The 26,296-nt window shown below is 38.7% G+C and overlaps 1 protein-coding gene across 4 annotated transcripts in view; it reads left to right on the top strand.

Annotated features, from left to right (window-relative positions):
* Positions 1-8,033: 8,033 nt before the first annotated feature.
* Positions 8,034-26,296, top strand: part of LOC132141062 (drebrin-like protein) — a 35,830-nt gene continuing 17,567 nt past the window's right edge. For 2 of the 4 annotated variants that reach the window (XM_059550238.1, XM_059550237.1), the window contains exon 1: positions 8,034-8,335. In XM_059550238.1, the coding sequence (XP_059406221.1) occupies positions 8,250-8,335 (86 nt within the window). In that variant the 5' untranslated portion in view covers positions 8,034-8,249. The remainder of the gene's footprint in view (positions 8,336-26,296) is intronic. The other 2 variants (XM_059550236.1, XM_059550235.1) reach the window with 1 other exon arrangement.

The raw sequence follows: 26,296 nt of genomic DNA, 5'->3' as shown, positions 1-26,296 counted from the left end.
GTGAGTTTCTGCTGGATGTCGAAGATCTGCTGGTTTTTTACAGTTAAACTCCGTGCACGCGGAACAGCTGATGGGGACCTCAGTTTGCTATGGAGGCCAACACCATCACCAGCCCCCACTGCTGCATCTTGCCCACAGCGGAGGCGCCACAAGCGGCGTAAGAGGAAGCAGAAGAGGGGTAAGCACGGAGATATCCGGGCTAGGCTAACGGCTAACCCACTCAAGCCATCTATCCCCACCATCGTACTGGCTAACGTATGCTCTTTGGACAATAAACTGGACTACAATTACTACGTTCAACTCAGAGGACTGTAAGAGACTGTTGTGTTTTTGTGTTCATGGAAACATGGCTCAGCAACTGTTACAGGCTGTGTATGCAGGTGTGGGACTCAGACGAACGAGGAGGATAATAAATCAAATGAGGAGTTTAATAAACATCAATAGCTTTAACAGAGGCAACAGAGACAGTAACATTGATAATCGCGGACAGTGAGGAACTAAACAGACAGGCTTTTAAACACAGGGGAGGTAATCTGGGGAATGGAGAACAGGTGGGAATTAATCAATTAACTAAACAAGGAACGGGACATGAGCAAAATAAGGAAACAGAAAGTCCATGAACGTAACAGTTCAGAACTCCAGCTCGGAGGCTGGAGGCGAAGACAGGGAATCCTCACGCCAAGGCGGACATGGAGACTGGAAGTCCCGCGGCGAACCGTCGCGCCCAGATGGCGCTGACTGAGGGTGAGCTGCGGGACTGACTGGAAACACAGGAGGATCAGGGCTGGACAGAACCAGCAGAGAAACAGGAGATACGGGGCTGGACTGAACCAGCGGAAGTGGAGCAGAGGAACAGACTTATCTAGGAGGAGGCAGGAGAGGGAGGCTGGGAGGGAATACAGGAGGATCAGGGCTGGATGGAACCAGTGGAGAAACATGAAATTCAGGGCTGGGCGGAACCAGCAGAGAAACAGGAGATTCAGGGCTGGACGGAACCAGCGGAGAAACAGGAAATTCAGGGCTGGATGGAACCAGCGGAGAAACAGGAAATTCAGGGCTGGACAGAACCAGTGGAGAAACAGGAGATTCGGGGCTGGACGGAACCAGCGGAGAAACAGGAAATTCAGGGCTGGACGGAACCAAGGAACAGGACATGACCAAAATAAGGAAACAGAATGTCCATGAACGTAACAGCAACAGCATTCCAGACTGCGCTATTCAGCTCGACCAGCTAACGTGCTATCGAGTGGACAGAGCTCTCGTCGCGGGAGGAAAAACCAGCGGCGGCGGGCTTTGTGTTTACATCAATGACGCGTGGTGCTGCGATGCTGTTGTGATCTGCAAACACTGCTCACCCCTGCTGGAGTTTATGATTATTAAGTGCTGGCCGTTCTATCTGCCGAGGGAATATACTACCATACTGCTCATTTCGGTTTACATTCCCCCGAACATAAACTGCAACAGGAACGATGCACTAAATAACTCCACTGACCTCCAGGAGTACTCAGAGACTGTCACTGCCTACATCAACAAGTGTATTGATGATGTAACAGTCACAAAAACCATCACTGTCCGGGCCAACCAGAAGCCGTGGATGACAGGGGAGGTCTACAGACTCCTGAAGACACTGAACGCTGCATTCAGAGTTGGAGATGAGGTGGGCCTGAGGACAGCCAGGGCATCAGAGAGGCTAAGAGACAGCACTCCAGGAGGATAACCCATCAATTCAGCGACAGCAGAGACACTCAGAGCCTGTGGCAGGGGATACAGACCATTACGGACTTCAAGCCCCCACCACAGACCTGTGACAGCAACATCTCTCTACTGAACGAGCTGAAGACCTTCTTCGCTCGCTTTGAGCAACAAAAAAACACCACTGCACAGAAGACTCCACCTCCTCCCGGCGACCAGGTGATGACGCTGACCCCAGACAGTGTGAGGAGATCCTTCAGCAGGATCAATGCACGGAAAGCTCCGGGTCCTGACAACATCCCTGGACGTGTACTGAGAGACTGTGCAACAGAACTCACTGATGTCTTCACGGACATTTTCAACATCTCACTTAGTCAGGCTGTTGTTCCCACATGTTTCAAAACTACCACCATCATTCCAGTCCCGAAGAACCATCTCCATCCTGCTAAAATGACTACCATCCTGTTTCACTTACTCCCATCCTCATGAAGTGCTTTGAACGGCTAGTCATGCACCATATCAAGTCTACAGGAGCGAGGTAAGCCGCCTGGCCGGGTGGTGCAGTGACAAAAATCTCTCTCTGAATGTGGAGAAGACGAAGGAGATTGTTGTTGACTTCAGGAGAGCACACACTCAGCACGTTCCTCTGACTATCAATGGTGCGACTGTGGAGAGAGTGGGCAGCACCAAGTTCCTGCGTGTACACATCACAGAGGACCTCTCCTGGACCGTCAGCACCGCACCACTGGCCAAGAAATCACAACAGCGTCTCTACTTCCACCGCAAACTGAGGAGAGCGAGAGCCCCGGCCCCCATCATGCACACCTTCTACAGAGGCACCATCGAGAGCATCCTGTCGAGCTGCATCACTGTGTGGTATGGCGCCTGCAATGTATCCTGCCGGATGACTCTTCAATGCATAGTGAGAGCAGCTGAGAAGATCGCTGGTATCTCTCCCCTACCTCCAGGACATTTACAGAACCTGTCTCACACGTAAAGCCCTCTGTATCGCAGGTGATCCCACCCACCCGTCACACAGCTTCTTCAGTCTGCTGCCATCAGGGAGGAGACTGCGGAGTCTCCAGGCCAGAAACAGCAGACTGAAGGGCAGCTTCATCCATCAGGCTGTCAGGAAGCTGAACTTGCTTACAAACTTGCCCCTCCGTCCCTCTTTTGCCCCAGGCACCACTGAACTATGAACCCCCACTTCACTGATTTGCACTCTATCTGCCATGTGCCTTGAGCTGCTTTATTTAACTTTATATTTAATTTAATTTTATTATATTTTTTATTTTATTTTATTAGATGTCTTTTTTACATTCCCTTATTGTATAGCTGTATCTTATATTTTATATTTGATCTAGATTTTTAGGCTCTAGTGTTATCTGTATGCACCGGGGGTCTGAGAGTAACGCAATTTCGATTCTCTGTATGTATGTACTGTACACGTGGAAGAATTGACAATAAAACAGACTTGACTTGACTAAGTTGTTAATTTAAAACATAATAAGTGTGCTCTTGCTTTCGTAGGTGAATGCTAGCTGTTTGGGAATGCAGTCATGGTAGACCTTTCTGACAGACAATTCTACAGAAATACTTTGACGACAGAGTTTGCTCGGGCATTTGAGAATGATCATAACATTTCATATGCTGTGCAACAAGATCGGTCACATTATACTTTTTTGAACAATGCGGAATCTATTGCATTTTCATCTCCCATTGTTTGCATTCACATTTTTTCACACAAGTCAAAATCCACCTCAAACGAACGTAAAAACTTTTTTTGTGGATTAAGGGATTTTGTTTTATAAATTTGCCATTTCCAACTCTCATTTCTGATGTGATGCTTAAAAATACTTCTAGGGTGATGGAAACATAGCGGACTGCTCTATGTACTCTATCACCCCCTTGAGCAGCCTGAAGATTCTTACCGACGTTTCAACGCAATAGCACACGCTGTGCTGTTTAACCTTGCAGAACGTTGGCTGTTTGTGTTATCTGGCCTAAATCATCCACACAGACACCCCACCTGCTGTGAACAATTTACTGTACATAGCATCCAACTCCTCCTGTCAAAAAAAGAAGAAAAAAAAAACATCCTACTTGGGCCTCAATTGATGAGATGTACATTAATGGAAAATGTAATTAACACGCACAAGCGTGCCACATGTGGGAGTTCAGACTGTGACAACTAAAGCATGAGCTCTTCATCTTCTGGTGTAATGAGCATAGCACTAAATAATGGCTATGTAAACAGACTGGAACCTAGTGGAGGATGTTCCCTGAAGCCTCCTCACAAGAATACTGGAAAATGTAGCAAACATTGTTGGACTTTTTCATGAGAAAGCAAACACAAACTGCTTACAACACTGAAATCCAAACCCTTCAAATGTTTTCCTCCCCCAGTTACGAATCTTTGCCTGTATATATTACATGTAATAGTGTTTCAATTTTAGAAATTGGTATGAAAGAGTAAGGTTGAAATTATCCACAGAAAAGTTATGTGAAACCTGACATAGTACAGCTTCATATGATATGGCAAATATGCTGTGTCTTCAACATGTAGGCATTCCAAAAGGTAATGAATTCCCAAGAGGTCAGTGCTGATAATGTTAGCATTTACTTGAGATAGTGCATTCAGAGATGAAAACACAGTATCAAACGTCTAGGAAAGGTTGATGAAATGCTGGATGCTTGAAAAGGATGGAGAGAAGCAATAAGGCTAACAGAAAACATATGATGAAAGAGTAATGACTATGAGAGGGCAGAGGTCAAGCTATAAACCTGGACTAAAGGCATATATCTTTGGAGTGTTGAACTTTGACATCTCTTTCAGGTCTAAACACATTGAAGCATGACTGTGTGTGTGCATTGCATGTGTTCAAGATGTAAAGGCGGACAAATATGCCAATGCTGTAACAGACAGGAATGGTCTTGAATGTTATTTCTTTGAGCAATGCATCACTTTTAATTAAACTATGAGGCGTTATAATAGAGCAAGGCCAAGGCTACCATAAAGGATGATCTATTGGCCAGGGACAAAAAATAGACTGTTGACTGACTATTTGTAATAGACATTATTTTTCCTCAGCTGAGTAACTGTCAGGCTTCCAAAGCAAATGATAAAGCCTCATAATATTTACTTTGCTGACTGCAATCCTTTTTTGTATCCATATTAAGGTGAGGTTGCATTTACCCTTTCTCTGCAAAACTTTGACGACAAAATCCAGTAATTTCAATAACAATGACTGGAATCAGGACTTTAGGAAGAATTATCCCACACAGATTTTTTGCTCATCTGTGGGGAACATTGTTGTGACACTCCCAAAATGTGTGGATTCCCAATGTAATGACTGGATTTCACAGAGCAACGGTAAATGTGACCACACCTTTAGAGTACTTTTATATGTTTGAACCTGACCCCCCCCCCCCCCCCCCCCCACACACACACACACACAAATACTCCTTTTCTGTAGAAAAAAAAAAAAAACTGTCACAAAGATAAAACAAAAATGGCGTGTGGTATGGGCAGCTTACACATCTGGAAAGGTACTATCAATGCTGAAAGGTATATCCAAGTTCTAGAACAACATATGCTCCCATCCAGACGTCGTCTCTTTCAGGGAAGACCTTGCATTTTCCAACATGACAATGCCAGACCACATACTGCATCAATTACAACATCATGGCTGCGTAGAAGAAGGATCCGGGTACTGAAATGGCCAGCCTGCAGTCCAGATCATTCACCCATAGAAAACATTTGGCGCATCATAAAGAGGAAGATGCGACAAAAAAAGACCTAAACAGTTGAGCAACTAGAAGCCTGTATTAGACAAGAATGGGACAACATTGCTATTCCTAAACTTGAGCAACTTGTCTCCTCAAACCCCAGATATTTACAGACTGTTATAAAAAGAAGAGGGGATGCCACACAGTGGTAAACATGAGATGTGTTGATGCCATGAAATTTAAAATCAACTTATTTTTCCCTTAAAGATAAATTTTCTCAGTTTAAACATTTGATATGTCATCTGTTGTATTCTTCCACATCATTGCATTCTGTTTTTATTCACAATAAGTACAGTGTCCCAACTTTTTTAGAATCGGGTTTGTATATGACAATAGGCTTACTCAGGCTCAGACAGAACATTTAGAAACCACATGAGGGCTTCATCCTCCATTTTGTGTTTACTTTGTTTTAAATAACATTATTCCAGTCCTAAATGTATTCCTCTCAAATAAACAGCACTATATCATTCTCTTAACAGCACAGCATCTTAAACAATATCTTGTCACTCAAAGAAAAAAAACAGACATGGTGGCATGTCAAACACAACAGCATAACGTTCAAATCTGTCAACGGGGAAAGCAACATGAGGCAGGAAGCTGCTGAGAACATGAAGGAATTTCGGACATTTTGGCACCCGTTTGTTTCAGACCATGTGCCACAAACCCTCACACATGCCTCCAAAGAGGATGTTTAGGGGGTTCTAGTGGTTTAAGCTGGGATCTGATCTAGCAGAGCTCTACAACATGATTTAATTAAACCATAAAGATAGATGATGTAATGTTTAAAGAGCCAGCCGGAGGAAGATGTGGGTTCAGTTTGCGTTCACAGCTGTGTGTGTGTAAGAGAATGAGTGGGTAATTCCTATCCCCTGATTCCTAAGAGCAATGTTGAACTGACGTCAGTAAAGTATGAAGACTAAACTTCTCTTGTCCTGTGGGTCAATGAGGGTATTTTAACCTTTAAGCATCTTTCATTATTTTGTTTAATCCTATGCACAATGATTCTGTATAATAACAAACATGTTTTGCAAGAAATAGATCTGAACCAATAATAACAGATGACACTTTACACCATGAAAAGCATAAAACATCCTAAAGAAACATCCAAAAAAAAGGCAAGAGGAAAGTTTCAAAGTGTTTTGTTGAAAAGTGTTTTCTGCATATTACAGTATATCATTTTATTACCTGAAATACATTACACTAAGTATTGTATTTTCAACAAGAACAAAGCCAGTATAAAGGAGACTACATCAAGTTCAGTTCCCATGAAATCGGCCCTGCTGGGACAAGGGTCCCTCCAGAGATCAATGCACTGTAAACGGCTTCTCAGCTGGCTGCCAAGCGCTCCAAAGACTGCTCACAGGAAGCCTGCACAAAGAGAGACTGGCAGCTCAATAGCGTGTCAGTGCAGGACCATTGGACTTCCAACCTAACTCACACTCATTCACTGCTATACTTCAAACATTAGAACAAAACAGGAGCAAAGGTCTAAACATTTTGACTGAATTTGCACAGACTCGTATAGATGTTCTTTCTGTGCCCGTGATTTCTATCTTTTATGGAACAAAATAAGAACAAAAAGACTAATTAAGTACTAAAACGTTACATTAACAGGGGCTTCACAAGTCCATATGTAATTGAAAGGGGTAAAGAATAAGCATATTTGGGGAGCTTCGAGCATGAGAGAGAGGTGTTGGGTTGGGATGCTGGAAAACTGTCACTGAATGGAGGTGAGAGAGGCTTTCTCTGATGCTGATAAGTTGAATGATCTGAACATGTTCCTCCTAAAATTTGTTAAAATAAACTTTGTTTTCTAACTTGATCCTCGGCTGCATGGGGGCGCTGGAGGACCTATACAAAAATATATATATACCGGGTATATTATATATTTAGGGCTATTATTGTTAATGTTAACTTATATTGTTAACTAAATACTGTATTTTCATTGTAGTTAGATTGTGATTAAAAGAATAATTAATTTTAAAAAATACAGAAATTGACATTATTACTATTTTTACATTATTAATATTGTTCGCATTCTGCTTTTTTATTTAATTGACATCCATAGTAACAGTGAGAAAAAAAAACACAATTCCGTAATTAATTAATTTTCAAATTATAGTATTGAAATAAACTACTTAGGCTTAGATTCAGTGTAGGGTATAAAGGCCAATTATTTAATTTTGCAAACATATAAACAGTGTAAATGGGTATACATAAAAGGTAAATATGGCCTCAAAAAGTTTGAAAACCTCTAAAAAATTGCAGGCACCCATGCACTAAAATCCAAGAAAGTTTAAGTGGGGACATCTCATGACCTAATTCAACAAGAATGCCAATAAACACATTTCAAATGCGTCCCTGTGTTTAAAAAGTCTAAAATATAAAAATTGGATTCAATTATGTTACCTCCAAATTGTTTTAATGTGACCATACATACCACGGGCTGTAATAATTCATGTTAGCAGCAACCGAGATAAACTGAAATTGTGCAACAGCAGTGGTGTTTTTCCCTTCAGAGCAGGAGGTGGAGCTTTCGGAGAGATTCCTCTTCATGAAGTTTTCCAGCAGGACTGATGCAGCACATCAGCAGTGTTCGCCTCCACCTCCAACTCCAACAGCCCTTCACCTTCAGACGTTACAAATCGCCTGCAAAACACACTGAATGCAACTTTGGATAAGGGAACTGCTTGTTTGCTTGTGACACAAAACGTGTGTTGAAGTGCACTGGTTTGTGCAGTACATAGAAACACTCCAGCAGCATCAGGATGAGAGCGATTAACTTGGACACGTACAGCCTGTCTCTGCTGACCGCTAAAGAAGACGTCCTCAACCCGAAAGCATCCACCAACTGGTACAGTATTAGACGTCTCAGTCTTAGCGAGCTGCCTGCCTAGACTGCATTTTTGGGCGTCACAGGCGCGAGAAACATTTTTAATGATCACGTAGGCAACGAATCGAAATGTTGTCTAGGTAGGGAGCTGATTTGGTTTTGAGACACAACCGAAGGCGTGCGTTGATGCTTTGTAAATTATATTGCGCAGTTGTTGTTTTTTTAATGTCGTCAAATTTCGTTATTATTTAGCCTACGTTTTGGATAATAAACGTTTGAATGCACTTAAGTTTTGCACTGTGCTACGGTAGTTGAAACATGTTTAAAACTGCAAAGAAAAAAAAAAACGCATACTCTCATATAACTCTGGAAGTACTTGTTGACAGTAGGCTACTTTTTGTGGGAAGCAAAGGCCACTTCCCTCAAGCCTATCCCCCATTGCTGAAGATTTAGGTCACTGAAGGTGTTTTTTTATATATATATAAATACGAATTTAAACGGAAAGTTATGTTCCCATGGAAGTGCTTGATATTTCCAAGCTTAATTGCGATAGGCTTCTGTATAGGTACAAGCACGAATTAGGGTGTAAACACATCCCTGTAACATGCAGGCTTTAAAAACTTGAATTTTACTTGTATATGTTCATACGAACGTATGCACAATAATTACATCAGTTATGTAATGAAGCTGCATGCATTTACATGTTTCACTGTGTTATTTTTTGTTCAAACGGGATGGAACTTTGAATGCGTTCTCAGACTTAAGTACTGAAGTAGACTCTGTTTAATGACAGTCAAATACATGTTTCTTTTAGTTATTTCAATTTATTATTTTTATAGCGCCACCAACTGGCCGAGCCCAACCAAATTTCTGAGGTTTCCTCAGAGTAAATTTCTGCATGCATTTCTGCAAGGTCTTTAAAATAACTTTTTTTTTTTTTTGTAAATCAGACCATGCTCTAGATTCGTAAATTTACCATAATTAGATGAGTAGATTATGTTGCACTCCAGACTGCACATTTGCAAAATATGGCACAGACATATTTCAGGTACAGACAGTCTATATTTGTGGGTTATTCTGTATATTAAATTGTAAGCTAAAAAAAGTATAGGCTAATAACAATAATTCTAATGAAAACCGTAATGTTCCCAGAAGTTCATTTTTGGACCCAAATAAAATTAAATAAATAAATAATAAATAAAAAAATCAGCTGGCTCAGTGTAGAAAATTGAACAATTTATTGGCCTATAAAATGCTTCAAAGTTTTTTCCTGGGTCCTCATTCTGTGTGTGTGCATTTTGGGTTGAATGATGTAAGGAGATCAACCAGACTCTTTCTTTTGTGACTTTCTACCATGATGTCATGAAGTTATATTCTGCCTCAGCTTCATGCTTATGCAGAGAGTAGTAGTTCATAGTGTGGTTCGCACTAAAGTGGACACCCACATGATTAGAGACACGTTTTTTTTTATTAAACTGAATACTTAAGATTTGCTCATTTAGAGAAGAAGTTAGAATAGCCTGTTCCCACTTGCTGCTTTCTTGACAATATGATGTCATCTTTTGCTAGCTTTAAAGTACTCATTAAACACATTGCAAAGGTGATGGTAATTATAGGTGTTTCATTATAATCTGCATGTATCAGCTTGGATATACATTGGTTCAAACTTTAACCACCCCTGATCTGACAGTTCAGAAGTCCTGCAGTGTCTTTCCTCTGTGTCAGATCTCGGCACCTCACATCAGCAGTGTCATTGTCTCTCCTATATTTCAGGCTAATTCCTGCAAATGCCCGTCAGTGGCTTCCTAAATGATCCAGGCAGCACCCATTTTGTTTTTCCTAATCACCATGGAAACGTGCTCAGAAACAGTCGCTGACGCTTTAGGCTTTACAAGCCTATCAGGCCCATTCATGTACTGCATGGCTCTGTCTGGAACAGTGATGGCGAGGGTTTGTCGACTTTATATTTCACACTGTCATTTTGACATCGCAAGTCACTTTAAATGGCCCATAAGCAGATGCTGAATGTAAGAAGTGACAAAAGACCTGTGAATTTTTAGCAAAAGGGGAAACTCGTACTTCTCCACACAACAGTTATCTGTTATCTCTGTACTTTTGTGCTCTGAACAATTGGCGTTGACGACTTATTGAGCTGCTCAGACGCACTTTGAGCACACTAGAATGAGAACCAGCTTCTGCTGTCAGCAGTTTTTACATGATATGGGGTTTTGGTTATTTACAAAACTTTGTTTATTGAAATGAAGTTATTTTCCCATTAAATATGTTTTTTTAGCTCATAATCATATATTACTTTCAGGTTATCCACAGTATATGCTTTTGTACTTCTACTTGACTACACTTTGTTATTGTGCATAATGGCATAAATGACCAAGAAACAAATAATAAAATATTTATATGTATATCATTCATATTCCATGAGGATAATTTTTAAATGCCCTACCGTAAACATATTTAAACTAGAGCTGAAACAACGAATCGATTTAATCGATTAAAATCGATTATTAAAATAGTTGTCAACTAATTTAGTCATCGATTCGTTGCTAAATAACTTTTATTTGCCGTAAGCGGCTCATTTCGTGCATATTTCAAATCTGCGGTGACCAAAGTGTGGCAGTAATGAGCCACCGGAGGTTTTACTCAGCCAGTACAACAGGAGAAGTAGCGAATAGCCAATAGCTGGCCTTGTTTTATGTCACGTGCTTCCCGAACAGCGTCTCTGCAGCCATAGACATCATATGATGTCTATGTCTGCAGTATTCAGCGTGATGTGGGAGTACTTTACATTGAGCCTTTAAAAAAGAAGAGTAACCTGTAAACTCTGCACTACTGCACTGTTTAAGGGGACGTTCACATATCGCGTCTTTTGCGCGCTCAAGTTCGTTATTTCCAACACCGCACCGCATCGAGTTAAAAACATTTCAACTTTTCAGAATGTAGCAACCGCACCGCGGGTCATGTGACAAGAACTAACCAATCAGCTTCATCCTTTCCCGTAACAACGTTAAAAGCTCAGTCAAGATGAAAGGAACAGCTGATCATAGTTGTATATGGATTTCCATTTTGAAATAAATTTAGTAGCAGAGCTACTGCAAGCGATTTTTTGAGCTGCAAATCCATTTATCCTTTGCTGAAATTTCCGCGTCTTCAAGGAGAGAGCACGTCATGGTTGCTTAGCAAAGGCAGACGCTTCAGGGGCGCTTCTGCGCGAGCGCTTTGGAAAGAAGGAGAAAGCGGTGCGCCTAGCGTTTTCCACGCGTTTTTAGGCGCGATTTGTGAACGGCCCCTAAAACTTTCATTTGTGCAGATTCTCCAGTACAATGTTGTTTGCAAATGTTTAGTAATAAAAGCTGATAACATTGTTTTTTAACAGTTAACATTTAAAGCTTTACAACCATGTTCTGTGATCAGTTTGTCGTTTACCAGTTCAAAATTCAGTCGTGCAGCCTAATTATGACTGAATGAGAGAGGTAAATGTTTAAAGATATTTGAAATGCACTTTTTTTCTAAGTATTATTCACTGCTCTTTTTCACACAGCAGGTTTTTTGTGTGTGTCCTATTTTTTTTTTCTGGACAACCTTCTGATGGATTTTACTTTAAATTGTGAGTTCCATTCAGGTTTCATGCCATTGGCACTTTTTTTGAAGGATTGTTTACAATTTCACAGCGAAAGCTATAAAGCTTTTTCCCAGTAAATAATAAAATACAATGCACTGCAATTTTATTCTGTTTTATCCTTATTCTTCGTGAAAATATGTTCTGAAAGATTCCTTAATAAGCTTTGTTCGGGATGTTAAACTACTTTAGGAGGTCTAAGGACTGCCATGGTGAAAACATTATTTGAAATCTCCTTGTGAAATTTGCTAGAGTATGGGTCAGTGTTCTGATTGCAGAAGAGTTTGACAAAGGATTACTAACACAATAAAACAACTCCAGGTATATTTTTGATGAGGATATGACAGTGCAAAATGGTTAAAATCTCTTAAATCTATGCTGAATGATAAAGACCATTTATTAATAATTTACTTGGGGAAAAAATGGAAAAAACTAAAATATAAGTACATAAACCGATTAATCGATTAATCGTAAAAATAATCGACAGATTAATCGATTATCAAAATAATCGTTAGTTGCAGCCCTAATTTAAACTTTATTTTTGATTTTAATATCAGGACTTAATTCGGACGATTTTCTCAGTATTTAGTAGAGCTGAAACAACTAATCGATTTAATCGATTAAAATCGATTATTAAAATAGTTGTCAACTAATTTAGTCATCGATTAGTTGCTAAATAACTTTTATTTGCCGTAAGCGGCTCATTTCGTGCATATTTTAAATCCTTGGTGACCAAAGTGTGGCAGTAATGAGCCACCGGAGGTTTTACTCAGCCAGTACAGTAGGAGAAGTAGTGAATAGCCAATAGCTGGCCTCGTTTAGTGTCACGTGCTTCCCGAATTTCAGATTTTCAAAAGGTTGTATCTCGGCCAAATATTGTCCTTTTCTAACAAACCGTACATCAGTGGAAAGCTTATTTATTCAGATTTTAGATGGCAAATACATCTTAATAAAAAAATGTAAAAAAAGACCTTTAAAACTGGTTTTGTGGTCCATGGTCACAAATGAATGTTTATATTTCACAATGTTATTGTTTTTAATGTATTTCTAATCAAATTAGTAAAACTGGTTAAACATTCTCACCGATACCAAACATTTGAACAGTACTGTATATCTCTTGACAAACTAAAGAAAGTGTTGTCCAGTGAACACCACTGAGTTTCTTCTGATATATTTTTGTGTTCCACAGTAGAAGGAAAGTCATAGAGTTGGAAAATGACAGTTCTCTGATATGGAGGTAGTAACCTTGTGTCAAACCATGACAGATTCTTCATGCTTGACTTATCAGTCTTCTAGAGTTAAACATGGCAGGCTTTTCACATGCCACTCAGTAGTTCTTAAGAAGGAAATGTTAGCAACTGGTCGTTATATCCTCGTAGTGTTTAGCAGCTGCAGTGTCAAAATCACACAAGTCATTTTTGGTCATTGTTTTCAAACGAATGCAGTAAAAAATTGCTGCTTGATACTGTGAAACATGTTTTTATTGTTGTTGTCTTTATTTGTAGACGTGCCCTGCTGTACATGAAATGTTATGAGATACAAGACAGTGTGATTATCTGGTTTAGTAAGAAGTATACATTTCATAACTTGTTGTTTTGGTTGTAAGCCATAACATATTGTTCTTATTCTGGCAGGGATTTATTGCGCTCACTTTGAATTTGTCATCTTAAGTCTTAGGCAGGCAAAGACAACTCCTGAGGGATGTGACTGGACTGGAACTGATAGAAACCTGAAGGCGTGGCAGAATTCATTCCAGTGAGCTTTGTAGGAGGTTATGATGAGAAGCTACATTTGTGACATTTCAATCTTGAAGGTGGCTTCAGCCCCCTTTAGACAAAGAGGGATTCAGCCACTGTCCTTTAACCTTTTCACTGAGTAAAGATGCATCTGTTAACTTACTGCATGGTGCAATGCACACACATGTCTTTCCATAGTAAAGTGATGTGTTTTGAGGAACTAACCTGCATGTAATGAAGGAACAGAGCTCAGGTTCAGTGTGGCTCAGGTCTTTACATCTCCATGCTGTTGGAGCACAAGTTTATGCATGATTTAAAAGCCTCAAGGTGCAATGTTCTCATGTTACCAGTAATAAAACATCCGCTGAGCATAGTGAGTTATCCCCACAACAAGACTATTCATACTAATAATGTAGAATGGTAATCTTAATTGACCTCTGGTAGTTTTAATGAAGTATTAAAAAAAAATTCACATACACAAAAAAAAGAAAAGTAGGAAATAAATGTATTTTTCTTGTCATTAAAACAGTTTTCATAATTTAAATCCCATTAAACAGATTTTTGAATGTCCCATCAAATGGGGTTTTTCGTAAATTGTTTTATTATTAACTTGAAATTCTTGAAAGACCATACATAACTCGTTTATGAACACTAACTTAACAATAATAATAATAAATTATAAATAAATAAAGATTACATGACCACTATCAGTCCCCCCCTTCCGTCCCCAATCTGTCAGAGTTGAGTTGGTCCACAACAAGTACACGCAAATGTGTCATTTTTTTAACGGCTACAGAAAATGAATCAAAATGGACAGACGTCAATTGAGTGGTTTTGCAAAAAGAAAGTTAAAGAAAGACAAGGACACTACAATTCAAAATGTTCCAGGGATCGAGAGTTTTTTTTTTAAAACGATTGAAGAATGAGCTCAGGACGACAATGACACAGAAGCGATTGACTGCACTCTCCCTGTTTACCATTGAAGTTAAAGTTAAAACATTACCGTCTACAGCCGCGAGAGGGCGCTCTATGCTGAACAGTTCTCATGTAGTCTACACTGAAAACATAGAGCGCCCTCTCGTGGCTGTAGATAAATGCGACTTATAGTCCAGTGCGACTTATAGTCCGAAAAATACGGTAGTTGGACAATTTAATAAATTACATTTGAAAAATCACATTAATTATGTCTGGGGGGGGGGGGGGTCTTTTGAGGTATAGTGCCCAGGGGCACCACACTGTCTTAATACGGCCCTGGTTTCATGCAACTAGGCCAATCTGACAATTGATATTATGCTTGTATAGTTTAATCCACAGGCAACAAAGGTTTAATGTACCAGTGTTTGTCTGTTCCTGTTTCAGCAAAGTCCATTTCATCACAAGGTCGTCCAAATAGTTTGTAATTTAAAAATAACAATATAAGCCAAACACAGATATTTCAGACTGTTGAAAAAGTCATCTTAAATGAAAAATCAGTGTGGATGGTTTATCTAAGTAGTTTTATAGCATCACCTTAGTGGGGCTATTTAGTTTTATGGTGGTTTGGTTACCACAGGAATGTTTTATATTGGTAGATTAGTAATTAAGTTATTAAGCAGTAAATGAAGAGATATTTTAGTGTTGACCTTGTCCCAGGTAAGTGGTGCATTGATTTGCTTTAAATGGGGCTTTTTTTCCATGGGGTTTCCCAGATATGCTGATGATACAGACACATAAGTTGAAGAATGGTGGATGTGTTGATGTTCCTCATGTCAGTTATCAGTGTTAATGCCGATACCTGTTTTGTATGTGTTTTTTAAAATACCAAATTGAATGTACCAATTAATTGCACTCCTGTAATGCAAAGAATGAGCATCTTTGGCAGTATCTGGATGTTTGTTAACAATTATGGATCAGGACTGAAGCATATGGCATATTACTTTGTGTTTCTGACTCCCATGGCAATCCAGACAGCAATGTTCAGACACTCCATATGTTTCTGTTATCTGCCTTACACAAGCCAGCTCAAACTGTGAATCCTGATGGTCATTCTCCTACAACCTCCGAAGCTGACACATATATATGGATTTCAGATTGAGAAGTACTCATACTCCTTTCAGTCACCTCAAGGATCATTAACTCACATGGAGAGAAGCTGTCTGGTTTCTTGGGAAATGCCTGGCCCTTGTGTAGGTGGTTTCTCTCTCTGGCTTCTCTACTGTTAAACTCAATGGGAAAATGTTCATGGAGCTCCTCCATGCTGCAAGACTGGGTCAAAAGCCTGGAACAATGCTGTTTGTTGTATGTTGGGTTGTAGTTCCACACAGATGGCTTGTGGTCGTTGGCGGAGCTGTGAGGGATTAACTTGTCCAGTAAAATTAACATTTGTTGCAGTTGGATATCTGCGTACTCTCAGAAGTCTCTAGATATCTGTTTCTTTTCGAAGACGCTGAAATGACTTCCAGTTGAATTTTTTTTTTTTTTTGGTTCTTTCTTGAACCTTGAAGATCAATAATAGAATCAAGCCTGTCCAATCCTCAACTTTTAAGTTTTGTGCTTGGCAAATGAACATGCCACATATGCCTCTTTTCACTGTGCTTTCATCTAGTTTTGGGTAGTTGAAAAATGTTTCCATTTCTTTTTTTTACATTATGCTAAATGCATTTGCTTTGGATGTAGAAACAAGGTTCTGAGCTTGTCTGAGGGCATTATATCATTTCAAATATTAAGAATCTTCTCGCATTTCGTCCCTGTCATATTACAATAAAAGAAAGTAAATAAAAAAGCTATTTTGAAAACAGACAGTATACATGAAAAAGTTTTTTTAACGAACTCTTTGCTCACTAAGGCTGCATTTATTTGATAAAAACTACAGTAGGCCTAAAACAATGATATTGTGAAATATTATTACAATTAAAAATGACTTTTATATTGCATTACATTTTTATTATTATTATGAATTCTGAAAACAGTTATACTGCTTAATGTTTTGTTGAAACCATAGTATTTTTTCAAGATTCTTTGCTGAATAGAATGGTGCTTCAAGCCAAGGATTTAAGCACTGATGGAAGGTGGTGAATGATATGGTGCCGATTGAGGTGTGTGTTTACAAGGAGGTCTTTATCACACCCCTAGCAACTCGCAGTAGCTTAATACCTAAGGAGGTCATGTTGTTTGCAGCTCAAACTAGCATGTGTGCATTTAACAACTGAGCCTGTGATATCTATACTCAAGCTATTGTAAGTGGACTTCATTCTGTTTGACTACCTTAAAAAAAAATCGTAACAACGAGTCCAATTGTAACAAATAACCAACAGAAATTGGGACACATTTGTGCCTTTTTATGTGGCTTTATTTGAGTCTAATAAAACATTTTTATTCATCTTTTTTGGTGATGATATTAAGACGTTGATAGAGGATAAACATTCCTCTTTTGCTGGTGGGGTAATATGAGGTGAAAATAAGAATGTCTGTGGTGTTTTTGGTTTACACAACACAAGATTGGCTCTGACCGAGGCCTTTAATCACCTCCGACTGGAAATTTGCACAGGGCATAATAAATCAACAAGCAGCCTGCATACCTAAAGACTCCCACAAAGCATTGAGAACGGCTCTAACACAGCCATAGATCCGGCGTAAGATGATGTTATCTCATCCGTCACCTTGCATAACCTTTTGCCAGTCTTTGTGTATTATTTGAGATTATACTAAAGACGAATTACAAAAGACAGGGTTTAATCTACAAGCAGTACAACGTTGTCTGTGGTGGCTGTGCTGTGGTGTGGTGACTGTGTATCCTAGAATTGGCACCTCTCCATAATCTCCATAGCAGAAATTAGACGTTACAGTAGGTAGAATTCCAGTAAAGCTGGTGTTTTGATTCAATCTTATGCGGTTGGCAGGTGTCTTTTAGCTCAAACCATGAGACTGTGTGTAAAACGCTATTCTAACATCAAATGCAGAAATTATTTTTAAATTGGTTCAAATGGATAAGCTGTTTTTGAAAGCTGCTGCACACAGTATAAGTAAATCAACCCAGGTCTTGTTTATTGTATTGGTTCCATTTAAACTGTGAATTTTTGTAAGGAGACTTACCATGAAAATCTCATGCAGTTAAAATGTCACCCCTCAAAGTTTTTTTTTACATTAATTTCAAGATACAATGCAGTATTTGTGCCTTTTTTATTTTTATTTGGGTGTAGCTTTTTCATGACATGAGTAACTAATGAATCAGGGAAACTGGAAAAGTAATGATGGGAAAGGTGTGAGACAATTCAGAGAAGAGTACTGCAGTAGGTTAACAAAACAATGGAGCTTGATCATTTTTACTGATAAACTTCTATAGAAAGAGACATCGTTCTTCTAGAATAGGGGTAGGGAACGTTGATCCTGGAGGGTCACTGTCCTCCAGAGTTTAGCTCCAACCCTGAAAAAAAAAAACCTACCCGTATCTTGAAGACCTTGATTAGCTTGTTCAGGTGTGTTTGTTTAGGGTTGGAGCTGAACTCTGCAGGACAGTGACCCACCAGGATCAATGTTCCCCCTGTTCAAGAAGAGAGGAAGATCCTTAAAAACAGGTTGCAACCTTATTTGCAAGTGCCATGTCATGTTTCTTACATTTAATGTTTTACTTACTCTTCTAGTGTGTAGTGTTTTATTTTCTTATGTGTCATGCTGATATATAATAATATAATATAAATATTACCACCCAAACGTTTCAGTGTCATGGATCATGTGACTCAATGTGCCAAAAATGTACCTTTGCCATCACAAGATAGGAAACAGTTATTTTAAAACTACTACTACTACTACTACTGCTACTATTACTAATATCTAATAATATTTATAATATTCTTTGAAATTTTGATTAGTAAGCATAAGAGACTTCTTTCAAATACTTCATCACAGTGGAGCAGCAAACGCACTATAATTTTACAAATACTACTGTTTTTGTGTAATAGAATGTAGTTTTAAGAGTAATTTAGGCAAGAATGTAGTTCAAATATGTGGTTGATAGAGATAGCAGTAGAAGAATGTGTATTCTTTGTTGATTGCATGAGGGATACCAGGCTTTGTGTAAATGAGTGAAGGTCTTGTGTGGGACAGACGGCACAGGAAATGCCAGAGTTGTCCCAGAGGAGTGTTTGTTGTTGAGGCCAGTGGCTAGACTCACTCTGTCCAGTTCGTGACTTTTCAACCAAAGGTCACAGAATTATCAGGAAAGTGTTGAAGAAAGCTACATAGTTGTGATAAATTCACATAGTTGTGAGTTTACTTTGGATTTCAAAACATTGCAGACCTTTTGCAGAAAATCCACCCTCTTCAGATAGATAGGGAAGATTTGGACTTAGAGATTCAAATACTATTTAAATTTCATTACATTAGAAACAGTGTACAACAAACACAAGGTCATGGGTCTGAATGCCAGGGAATGCATGAACTGATAAACTTTATACCGTGAATGCAATGTAATTAAAGCGTCTGCAAAATGCATATGCTTAATGTTTGCAATGATGTCCAAGATGTTTTGCTCTTATTTTACTGAGATCGAGGGACAGAATGGGAGGATAGAAATGATTCCAGTGTAACTGTCTGAGAAAACAATTTGAAATAATGAAACACTGTAATTATTGTCATTTTTTCCAGCTCAGCCTCAGCAGTCATTACATATACGTATACAACTATGGCCATAAAATTATTTCATGCTCACGACTGTCCCACAATAAATAACAACAGCTGCTTGGAAAGGTTACAGAGTTTTAGACTATTGAGGTCAGCAGTAGATTTCCTTTAAAGGGTAATAGCAGCATTGTTGATGGAAAATAGGCAGTCAGTTCCTGTGATTCTGATAAGAGTCGTAGTAACCTTTTTGGCCATGATGCCTTGTTGAAAAGATCCATCATCTGAAATGGACTTCCTGCAGAGTTGAAGGTTGTGTAGAAATAAAATAACCTATTTAAGAGAACAATAGCATGCAAACATACCTATCTCACTTAAACAGGCTGGATGTACGAGTCAGGATTACTCAGCTTGTCTTCAGGTGTATAGCTATTTATATCACAGCCAACATATAAGGTTACCTATGAAAGGCTATTACAGTACAGTTCCACTTGTAGACTGGGGTTACATATAGTTGGGCTCATGTTACACAATATAGTTACTTGAGTAAATGAAGTATTAATCAATGCTGAAACACTAGACGTATTGTTCCTGTTTCTATGTTTGTTCTTACTTTATCATGGACACACCTGTTGACTCACAAGTGTGAAATTGTTACTGAGCAGTTTTGTTTGTCAGTCACAGTTTTGTCTTTGTGCTTAATAACAATACTGTTAGATTTTCAATGCCTAAAAGCCTGATTAGTGTGTTAAGATGGTGGATTGTTACTTTCCACTTCACAAGTTGTTGAAAATAAATATAATGCATTTACAATCTATTGCTAACATGTAAGGTCATGTAAATGCCTTAAACAGTGTTCTGTTTCTGGTGAAAGTCACTAATTGTTTAAATAAACCCCATAAACACAGATTTTTGTCAGTGCCTAAGTTTTGGGCTTTTCTCAGTAAATGACAATATGTTGAATTAAACAAATTCATTCTAAATAAATAAATCGTTTTATAAATATAATAAATATTTTTGCTTTTTCTCTCCCTCTTAAAACCTGTCATTCTTTGAGCCGTTTGGCAGAAAAGAAACTCCCAGTTCTGATCCCAGTGTTTCTTTCTTGCCCATTTACCTTCCATTGTGACATATAACTGGCATTTGATTCTGCACTACGACACATCCAAGTCTTTCTCCCTCTCTCCATCTCTTTTCCCACTTAGTCACTCTTATACTTGCGTGCCATCTCATTTCGCAACCATATATCACATTTGCATGAAAACCTCCTCAGTCTGTTTTCTTTTCCCATCCCCCCCATCCTCTTAAATCCAGTCCCCCATACTCCTTTTCATTTTCTCAACCTCCCTCCCCTCTCCTTTGCTATTTATTGTCAGCTCTTCCACTCCATCCTTTTGTATTCTGCCAGAGTCTCTCTCTCAGGAAATCCGGATGCACTCTTTCCTCTTCTACTCTTCAAATAGTTGCCATTAGAACAAAATTGGAAAACCCAGGGGTCTGATCCCCCGTATAGGAGAAACAGCACAGATACACTCGCACAGATGCCTTATTACTAGATACGAGCAGTAAAGCTCATTTAAAAGGTAGTATTGTTATTATACATTTTCATTAGACTCGTGTCTCTGAGTTAAAGTCTAAATTTCAGCCCTCTTGGCTGTTGAACTCATTTTAGTCTGTTGAGCTATTTGCCTGTTCCTGTTCCAGGCCAGCATACACCCAAATGAATAGCGCTTGGCACACTGGCTTCAGTATGAAAAGGTTACTGTGCCAGATGGCAATGTGCTTAAGTTGTTTTGTACTTTCTGCAAGGGCTGTAGAGAGCCCACCGTCCAAACTGGTATAGGTCTGCCAGGTCTCTCTGTCTGATCCTTTAAAGGCAATAACAATCCTGAACCATTTTCTTAGAAGCAGAGCTTTTCTTCTGCATTGTGTTGACATTTTGCATGCCATATTTGGTACAAAATATCCATTTTCATCAACTTCGGAGATATTTAACTGTAATCTGGTTCAGCACACAAGCAAATGCACATATTGTTGTTGCACACTGAATGCCTCAGGCCAACTTACTGCAAGCTTGGGCAAACCTATTACTCCATATTGCTGTTATGAGTGAGGCTGTTTTGTTTGCTTCTAAAGATTTCAGAACTCGATCCTATCAGTTCATTATTTGCAAATATATATATATTATGTATGTATATCATACTTTATGTAAATAATGCCAGCTGCCATTTCTTCCAGTGACTTCATGTGTCTGCTTTGAATTTATGATTGTTTTCGAACAGGCCCAGGAATATTAGTGAGCCAAATAGTACAGCCAAAAAGTCAGATTTGTAGACACTAAAGCTGCACTGGTAAGGAACTATAAGTCATTTAGTGAGTTCAGACTAAGGGGTCTAAAGGGTTTTCTGGAACAGTAAATTATGCCACAGATGACGCTTGAGACTTTTCAGACCATTTTTAGGAGAAACCCGTTGGTTGGTTTCACAACCAGGTAAAACTCTCCTGGCCCCTCTTCTCTCTTGAGCCATTGATTTTGCTGAATGTTCTTCTCCACAGCTGTTTTCCAGCTTTACGCACTACAGATGGAATGTGGCCATCTTAGGCAAGGTGGACATCCAAGTGGATTTGGCATGGGAGCTTATTTTAAATTTATCAACATCGGTTTCAGAGAACAGATGTGGTCAGGATGTTAGAGACAACATTTTGCTCAACACTTGGATACTAGGTAAAAAGGATGCAAAAATGCCATTTTTGGCCTAATTTAAAGTGGAAATGAGTAGTATTGAGGTCATATTTCTGTGCTCTTGGAGTTAAAGCTGGAAAAAAGCTGTAGTCCTGTTGACGTGGAATGATTTAATTTCACATGATTGTTCATGGACAAGTGAAGTGTTGCAAATCACTTGCTCAAATCATTCCTGTCTTTGCAGGTACTATATGAATGCCAATGGTCATGTCTGTGCACGTAGTCTTGTGAGAGAATGAATGATCAATAAAGAGCAATAACACCTATCACAGAAACCTTATCACCAAGGCTGTATTTGTTTGATCAAACATACAATAATAATAAAAAGTGAATGCATCCTTGCTGAATAAAAGTTTGAATTTCTTTTTAAAAAATCTTACTGACTCCAACATTTTGAACTGCAGTGTACATTTACATTTATTAAACAATCCAATTTTTAATCATTTCCCCTACAGATTGCAAAGTATTTTTCTAATTGTTTAAATTGTGACACAAACAACCACATGCATCACTGCATCTTAAAACATCCTTCCCATGTTTCCTCTCTTTCCTTTCTCCTTTTGCTGTCTGTCCAAACCTCGTCCCCCTCATTTGTTTATGGCCTGCATTTCTCTCTTTCTCTCTCCATTCCTCATTCTCTGTTCTTGAGCTCATAGCTGGCTGCAGTGCAGAACTGGGCTGCTTGTGTTTTTCTCATCAGACTCTTGACACAGGAAGTGTGTATGTGTGAGGTGAGGACGGTCCAGACGACTTCCAGACAACACCTCTCTCCACCAACTACAGACGGCAGGAAATGTCTAGTGCAACGTTAGATTTGATTTCAAGAAATGCATTGAGGGCCCTTGTGAAGTGTTTTTGAGCATTAGTTGAGGTTGTTTTAAATATACAGTCAGGCCACACTGTTATTTACACATTATTCTTGTAGTCAGTTTTGTTCTCAGTTTCATGTTGGTCCCCCTGGATTTTTCAGCTTTTCTTTTAGTGTTTTACTGACAAGCTCTTTTAAATAAAGTCCAGACTACCTCAGTCTAGTCCTGCAGGATTCATGGGTTTATGGCGTTGTGGTTGGGCATTCATATGATAGAAAACCACACTTTGTTGTGTAACATTCTCATTTGATGTGCATTCAAATGTGCATCTGTTACCAGGTGTGAAATGAATTTTTCAGGGTCTTACAACCACATTTAATGCATTTGGCAGACACTTAATTCAATGTGATTTACATTTCCTGAGAACCGGACCCATGACCCACTTAAAGTCAGCAAAGAAATCTAAATGGACCATTTTTATTTTTTATTTCTTCTAGACTATTTCAGTGTTTCTTCTAAATTAGAACATTTTTGTAATTCATTTGACCATGCAACCTTTTACTCAAATGAGATCTCAGTTAATTTCAAAAGTTGTTTAACATCACAATAGGGAAGAAAAGATGTTTGCAGCTTCTGTTGCCAGTAAGACAGGCTTTTGCACTGTAAAACTATGTACAAAATAGCTGTTTATAGAGAATCCCCCCATTGTCAACGAATGATTGCTCTTTCATGCAAGTACACGGGATTTTTGAGACCAATTCATGTGAAAAGTGAAAGACTGAGAGTAAATGCAGAGAACAAAAGTCACCCTTTCAGTTCATGCAAAACAACTGTTGCTGCATGTGTACTCTAGCTTACCAGGGTACGTCATAGATGCCATGGAGATGCAATGCATGCCTGAAAGGCATTGAGTAAAGTGCTGACGGTTTGTGCTCATTTACTATGTCAATGGGAATGTGTGTGGTCCTTACTGCATACTGCACTTATATACCATGACATTTCATTGGGGCTGCATGTTGAAGTACGCTGACTACAGCATGATGTGATTTGACCCTTAGACGAACCAATTAGCCACAGGACAACATGCTTTGAAAGTGACCTGATACACAAAGGGCTTGTGTGTGTGCTAGACGTCTGCTGCTAAATGAAATGCATGTTTGTTTGTCGTAATGCACTCATGCATATTTTTTGAGTATTGTTTGATCTAAGTACCAGCTGTCATTTTGAGTTTACTTACGGTATTTTTCTTGCTTAATTGGAATTGATTCTAGCTGGATTCATTGCACAACACTCAAAAGACGAAAATGTCGGTCAACTCCAGGACATAGCAGAAGATTTAGGAAAGAAACCTTTTATTACCATCTGTGTTAACAAGCTCCTCTTTATAATATACTTAGGTAACAGACAGCTGGTATAAGCACATCTCTGATCCCTCATTACTCTCACTCTCCGGTCTGTTTTATTCCCATGCTGGTGGAAGGATCCGGAACAATGGTGTCACAACTTGCTAATTGCAGACTGATTGCTAGGTATGTTAGGCTGAACACAGACTCTGATGAGGGGAAACAGGCTGTTATTGTTGCTTGTGTCTGAGCTCTGAGTCAAAAGCCCAGATGTCACTATCTGGAAGGCTTCCAGAGATCAGAAGCTTTGGAGACAATAGGGACATGATGACGACAGGCTGGTGTAGATTATCTTCATTCAGTGTAAATTCCAGGGGACGGAGTGAGGGAATTCTCTGTTAGAGGTGTTGATACATGAACTATAAATAGCAGGATCAAATTCATTTAAGCTGAATTTGAGAACAGGATTGTTGTTGAGCATAGTTGAGCACTGAAGCACACTTTTGCCAATTCCTGTGTTTTGAGAAAAGTTTTTCCTCTTCACAAATTTAATAAATAATACCCCATATGAGGCATCCAAGGGAGGAGTTTTTAGAAATTAACTTCAGGGCCTGATATAATAAATGTATTATGGAAGTGAGAGATGCAGGAGAAACGATTAAAGGTGCCCAGCTCTTACTGGACAAGTTTGATCCATGTGGCTGTTATTATATAGTATTAAAGGATTTACGTGACATTTTACATTGACTAACTGTTAGAATAGACCAAACCTTTTCCCAGAGATTATACCCTGTTAATAATGTCACTCAGCTGTGGTATACCTGCCACAGCAAGTTTAACAGTAAGCCAGCTGATAGATTTACAGACTCAAGCCCATTAATTGCACCTGACGTCCAAAGAAACATGAACATAACAGTAAACTGGGGCGTTTTAGTTTCTTAATATTGAAACTGTATATTCTTGGGACTGGAATCTCACATTGACAGAAAATGGCTTATCTGAGTCTTTTAGATTTTTCCTCTTTAGTGAGGTGAAAAACTGATCATAAAATCATCAAGGGTCAATCAAGTCCAGGGGCCATATTCATGAAATATTAATAATCAAATCCTTCTTAACTGTTATTTTCTTTTAAATTTCTTGCTTAAAAGAAAAACTTAAGAATCTTTTGTTTTCTCATAATTATTTAAAACAATTCTTATGTTTTTTTTCTAAAAAGCTGAAGAAGAATTCAATTTCTTAATCTTCTTAAAAATCTTCGTAAATTGCAACTTAAATTTATATAGCCTCCAACTTGTCGGAAAATCCCAAAGGTAATTTTTTGGGTTGTAAACTTACTGGGTTGTTTCTAGTTAATGGTTGTACTTACAACATAACATTGTGATATTACTACTATTATGCATGACCACAGGTTAAACAATGACCACTTGATTATGTGTGACGTGACTTTTTGCTGAATTTGAAATTTTGTAACTATAGTGACCAAAATGAATGCAACTGACCATTTAATCTAGAGACAGCCTCTTTAAAACAAATATCCAAAATACACAGCAAATTAAAAAAAAATGCAACACTGCATGCTGAGCTCCGAAATGTAGAAACGAAAATGGCATGAATGATTATTATGTTAATTGAAGTGTTTTTAATTCAGTTGGTCAATTCTAGAGCACTGAAGCCTGTCAACCTCTTTATAAGAAAAAAAAAGATGTAATTGAGAAAAATATTTGAGAATTTCATAATTGCATTTAAGAACATTTAAATTGAACAGTAAAATGTATCTTAAAATATGACTATTTCTAAATTGTTCTCTTCAGAAGATTTTCATGAATACAGTTGCAGAATTGTTATTTTAGTCAAAGGATATGCCGAAATGTATTTCTTGTATTTTTATTTGTATTTGAACAACCTGTGGTCAGCTGCCATTTTAAACTTACTTTGATGGTTGCACCAAATGACTGTCACAGAAGGAAACCTTCCAAAAAGCTTTAAGCATGGACCATTCCAACAAATGTAGTGTTAAACTTCAATTGCACTGAACCTTAAGTCTTATTAATCTCACAATCTGAGTGCCCCACCTGCATTTCACTGTTGGTTTTGGTGTGGCCCTGATACAAAATCCATTATT

The sequence above is a fragment of the Carassius carassius genome, chromosome 5, assembly GCF_963082965.1.
Source record: "Carassius carassius chromosome 5, fCarCar2.1, whole genome shotgun sequence".
Classification (NCBI taxonomy): domain Eukaryota; kingdom Metazoa; phylum Chordata; class Actinopteri; order Cypriniformes; family Cyprinidae; genus Carassius; species Carassius carassius.
The sequence above is the reverse complement of the archived record's forward strand: the minus strand, read 5'-3'. Positions and strand labels throughout refer to the sequence as shown.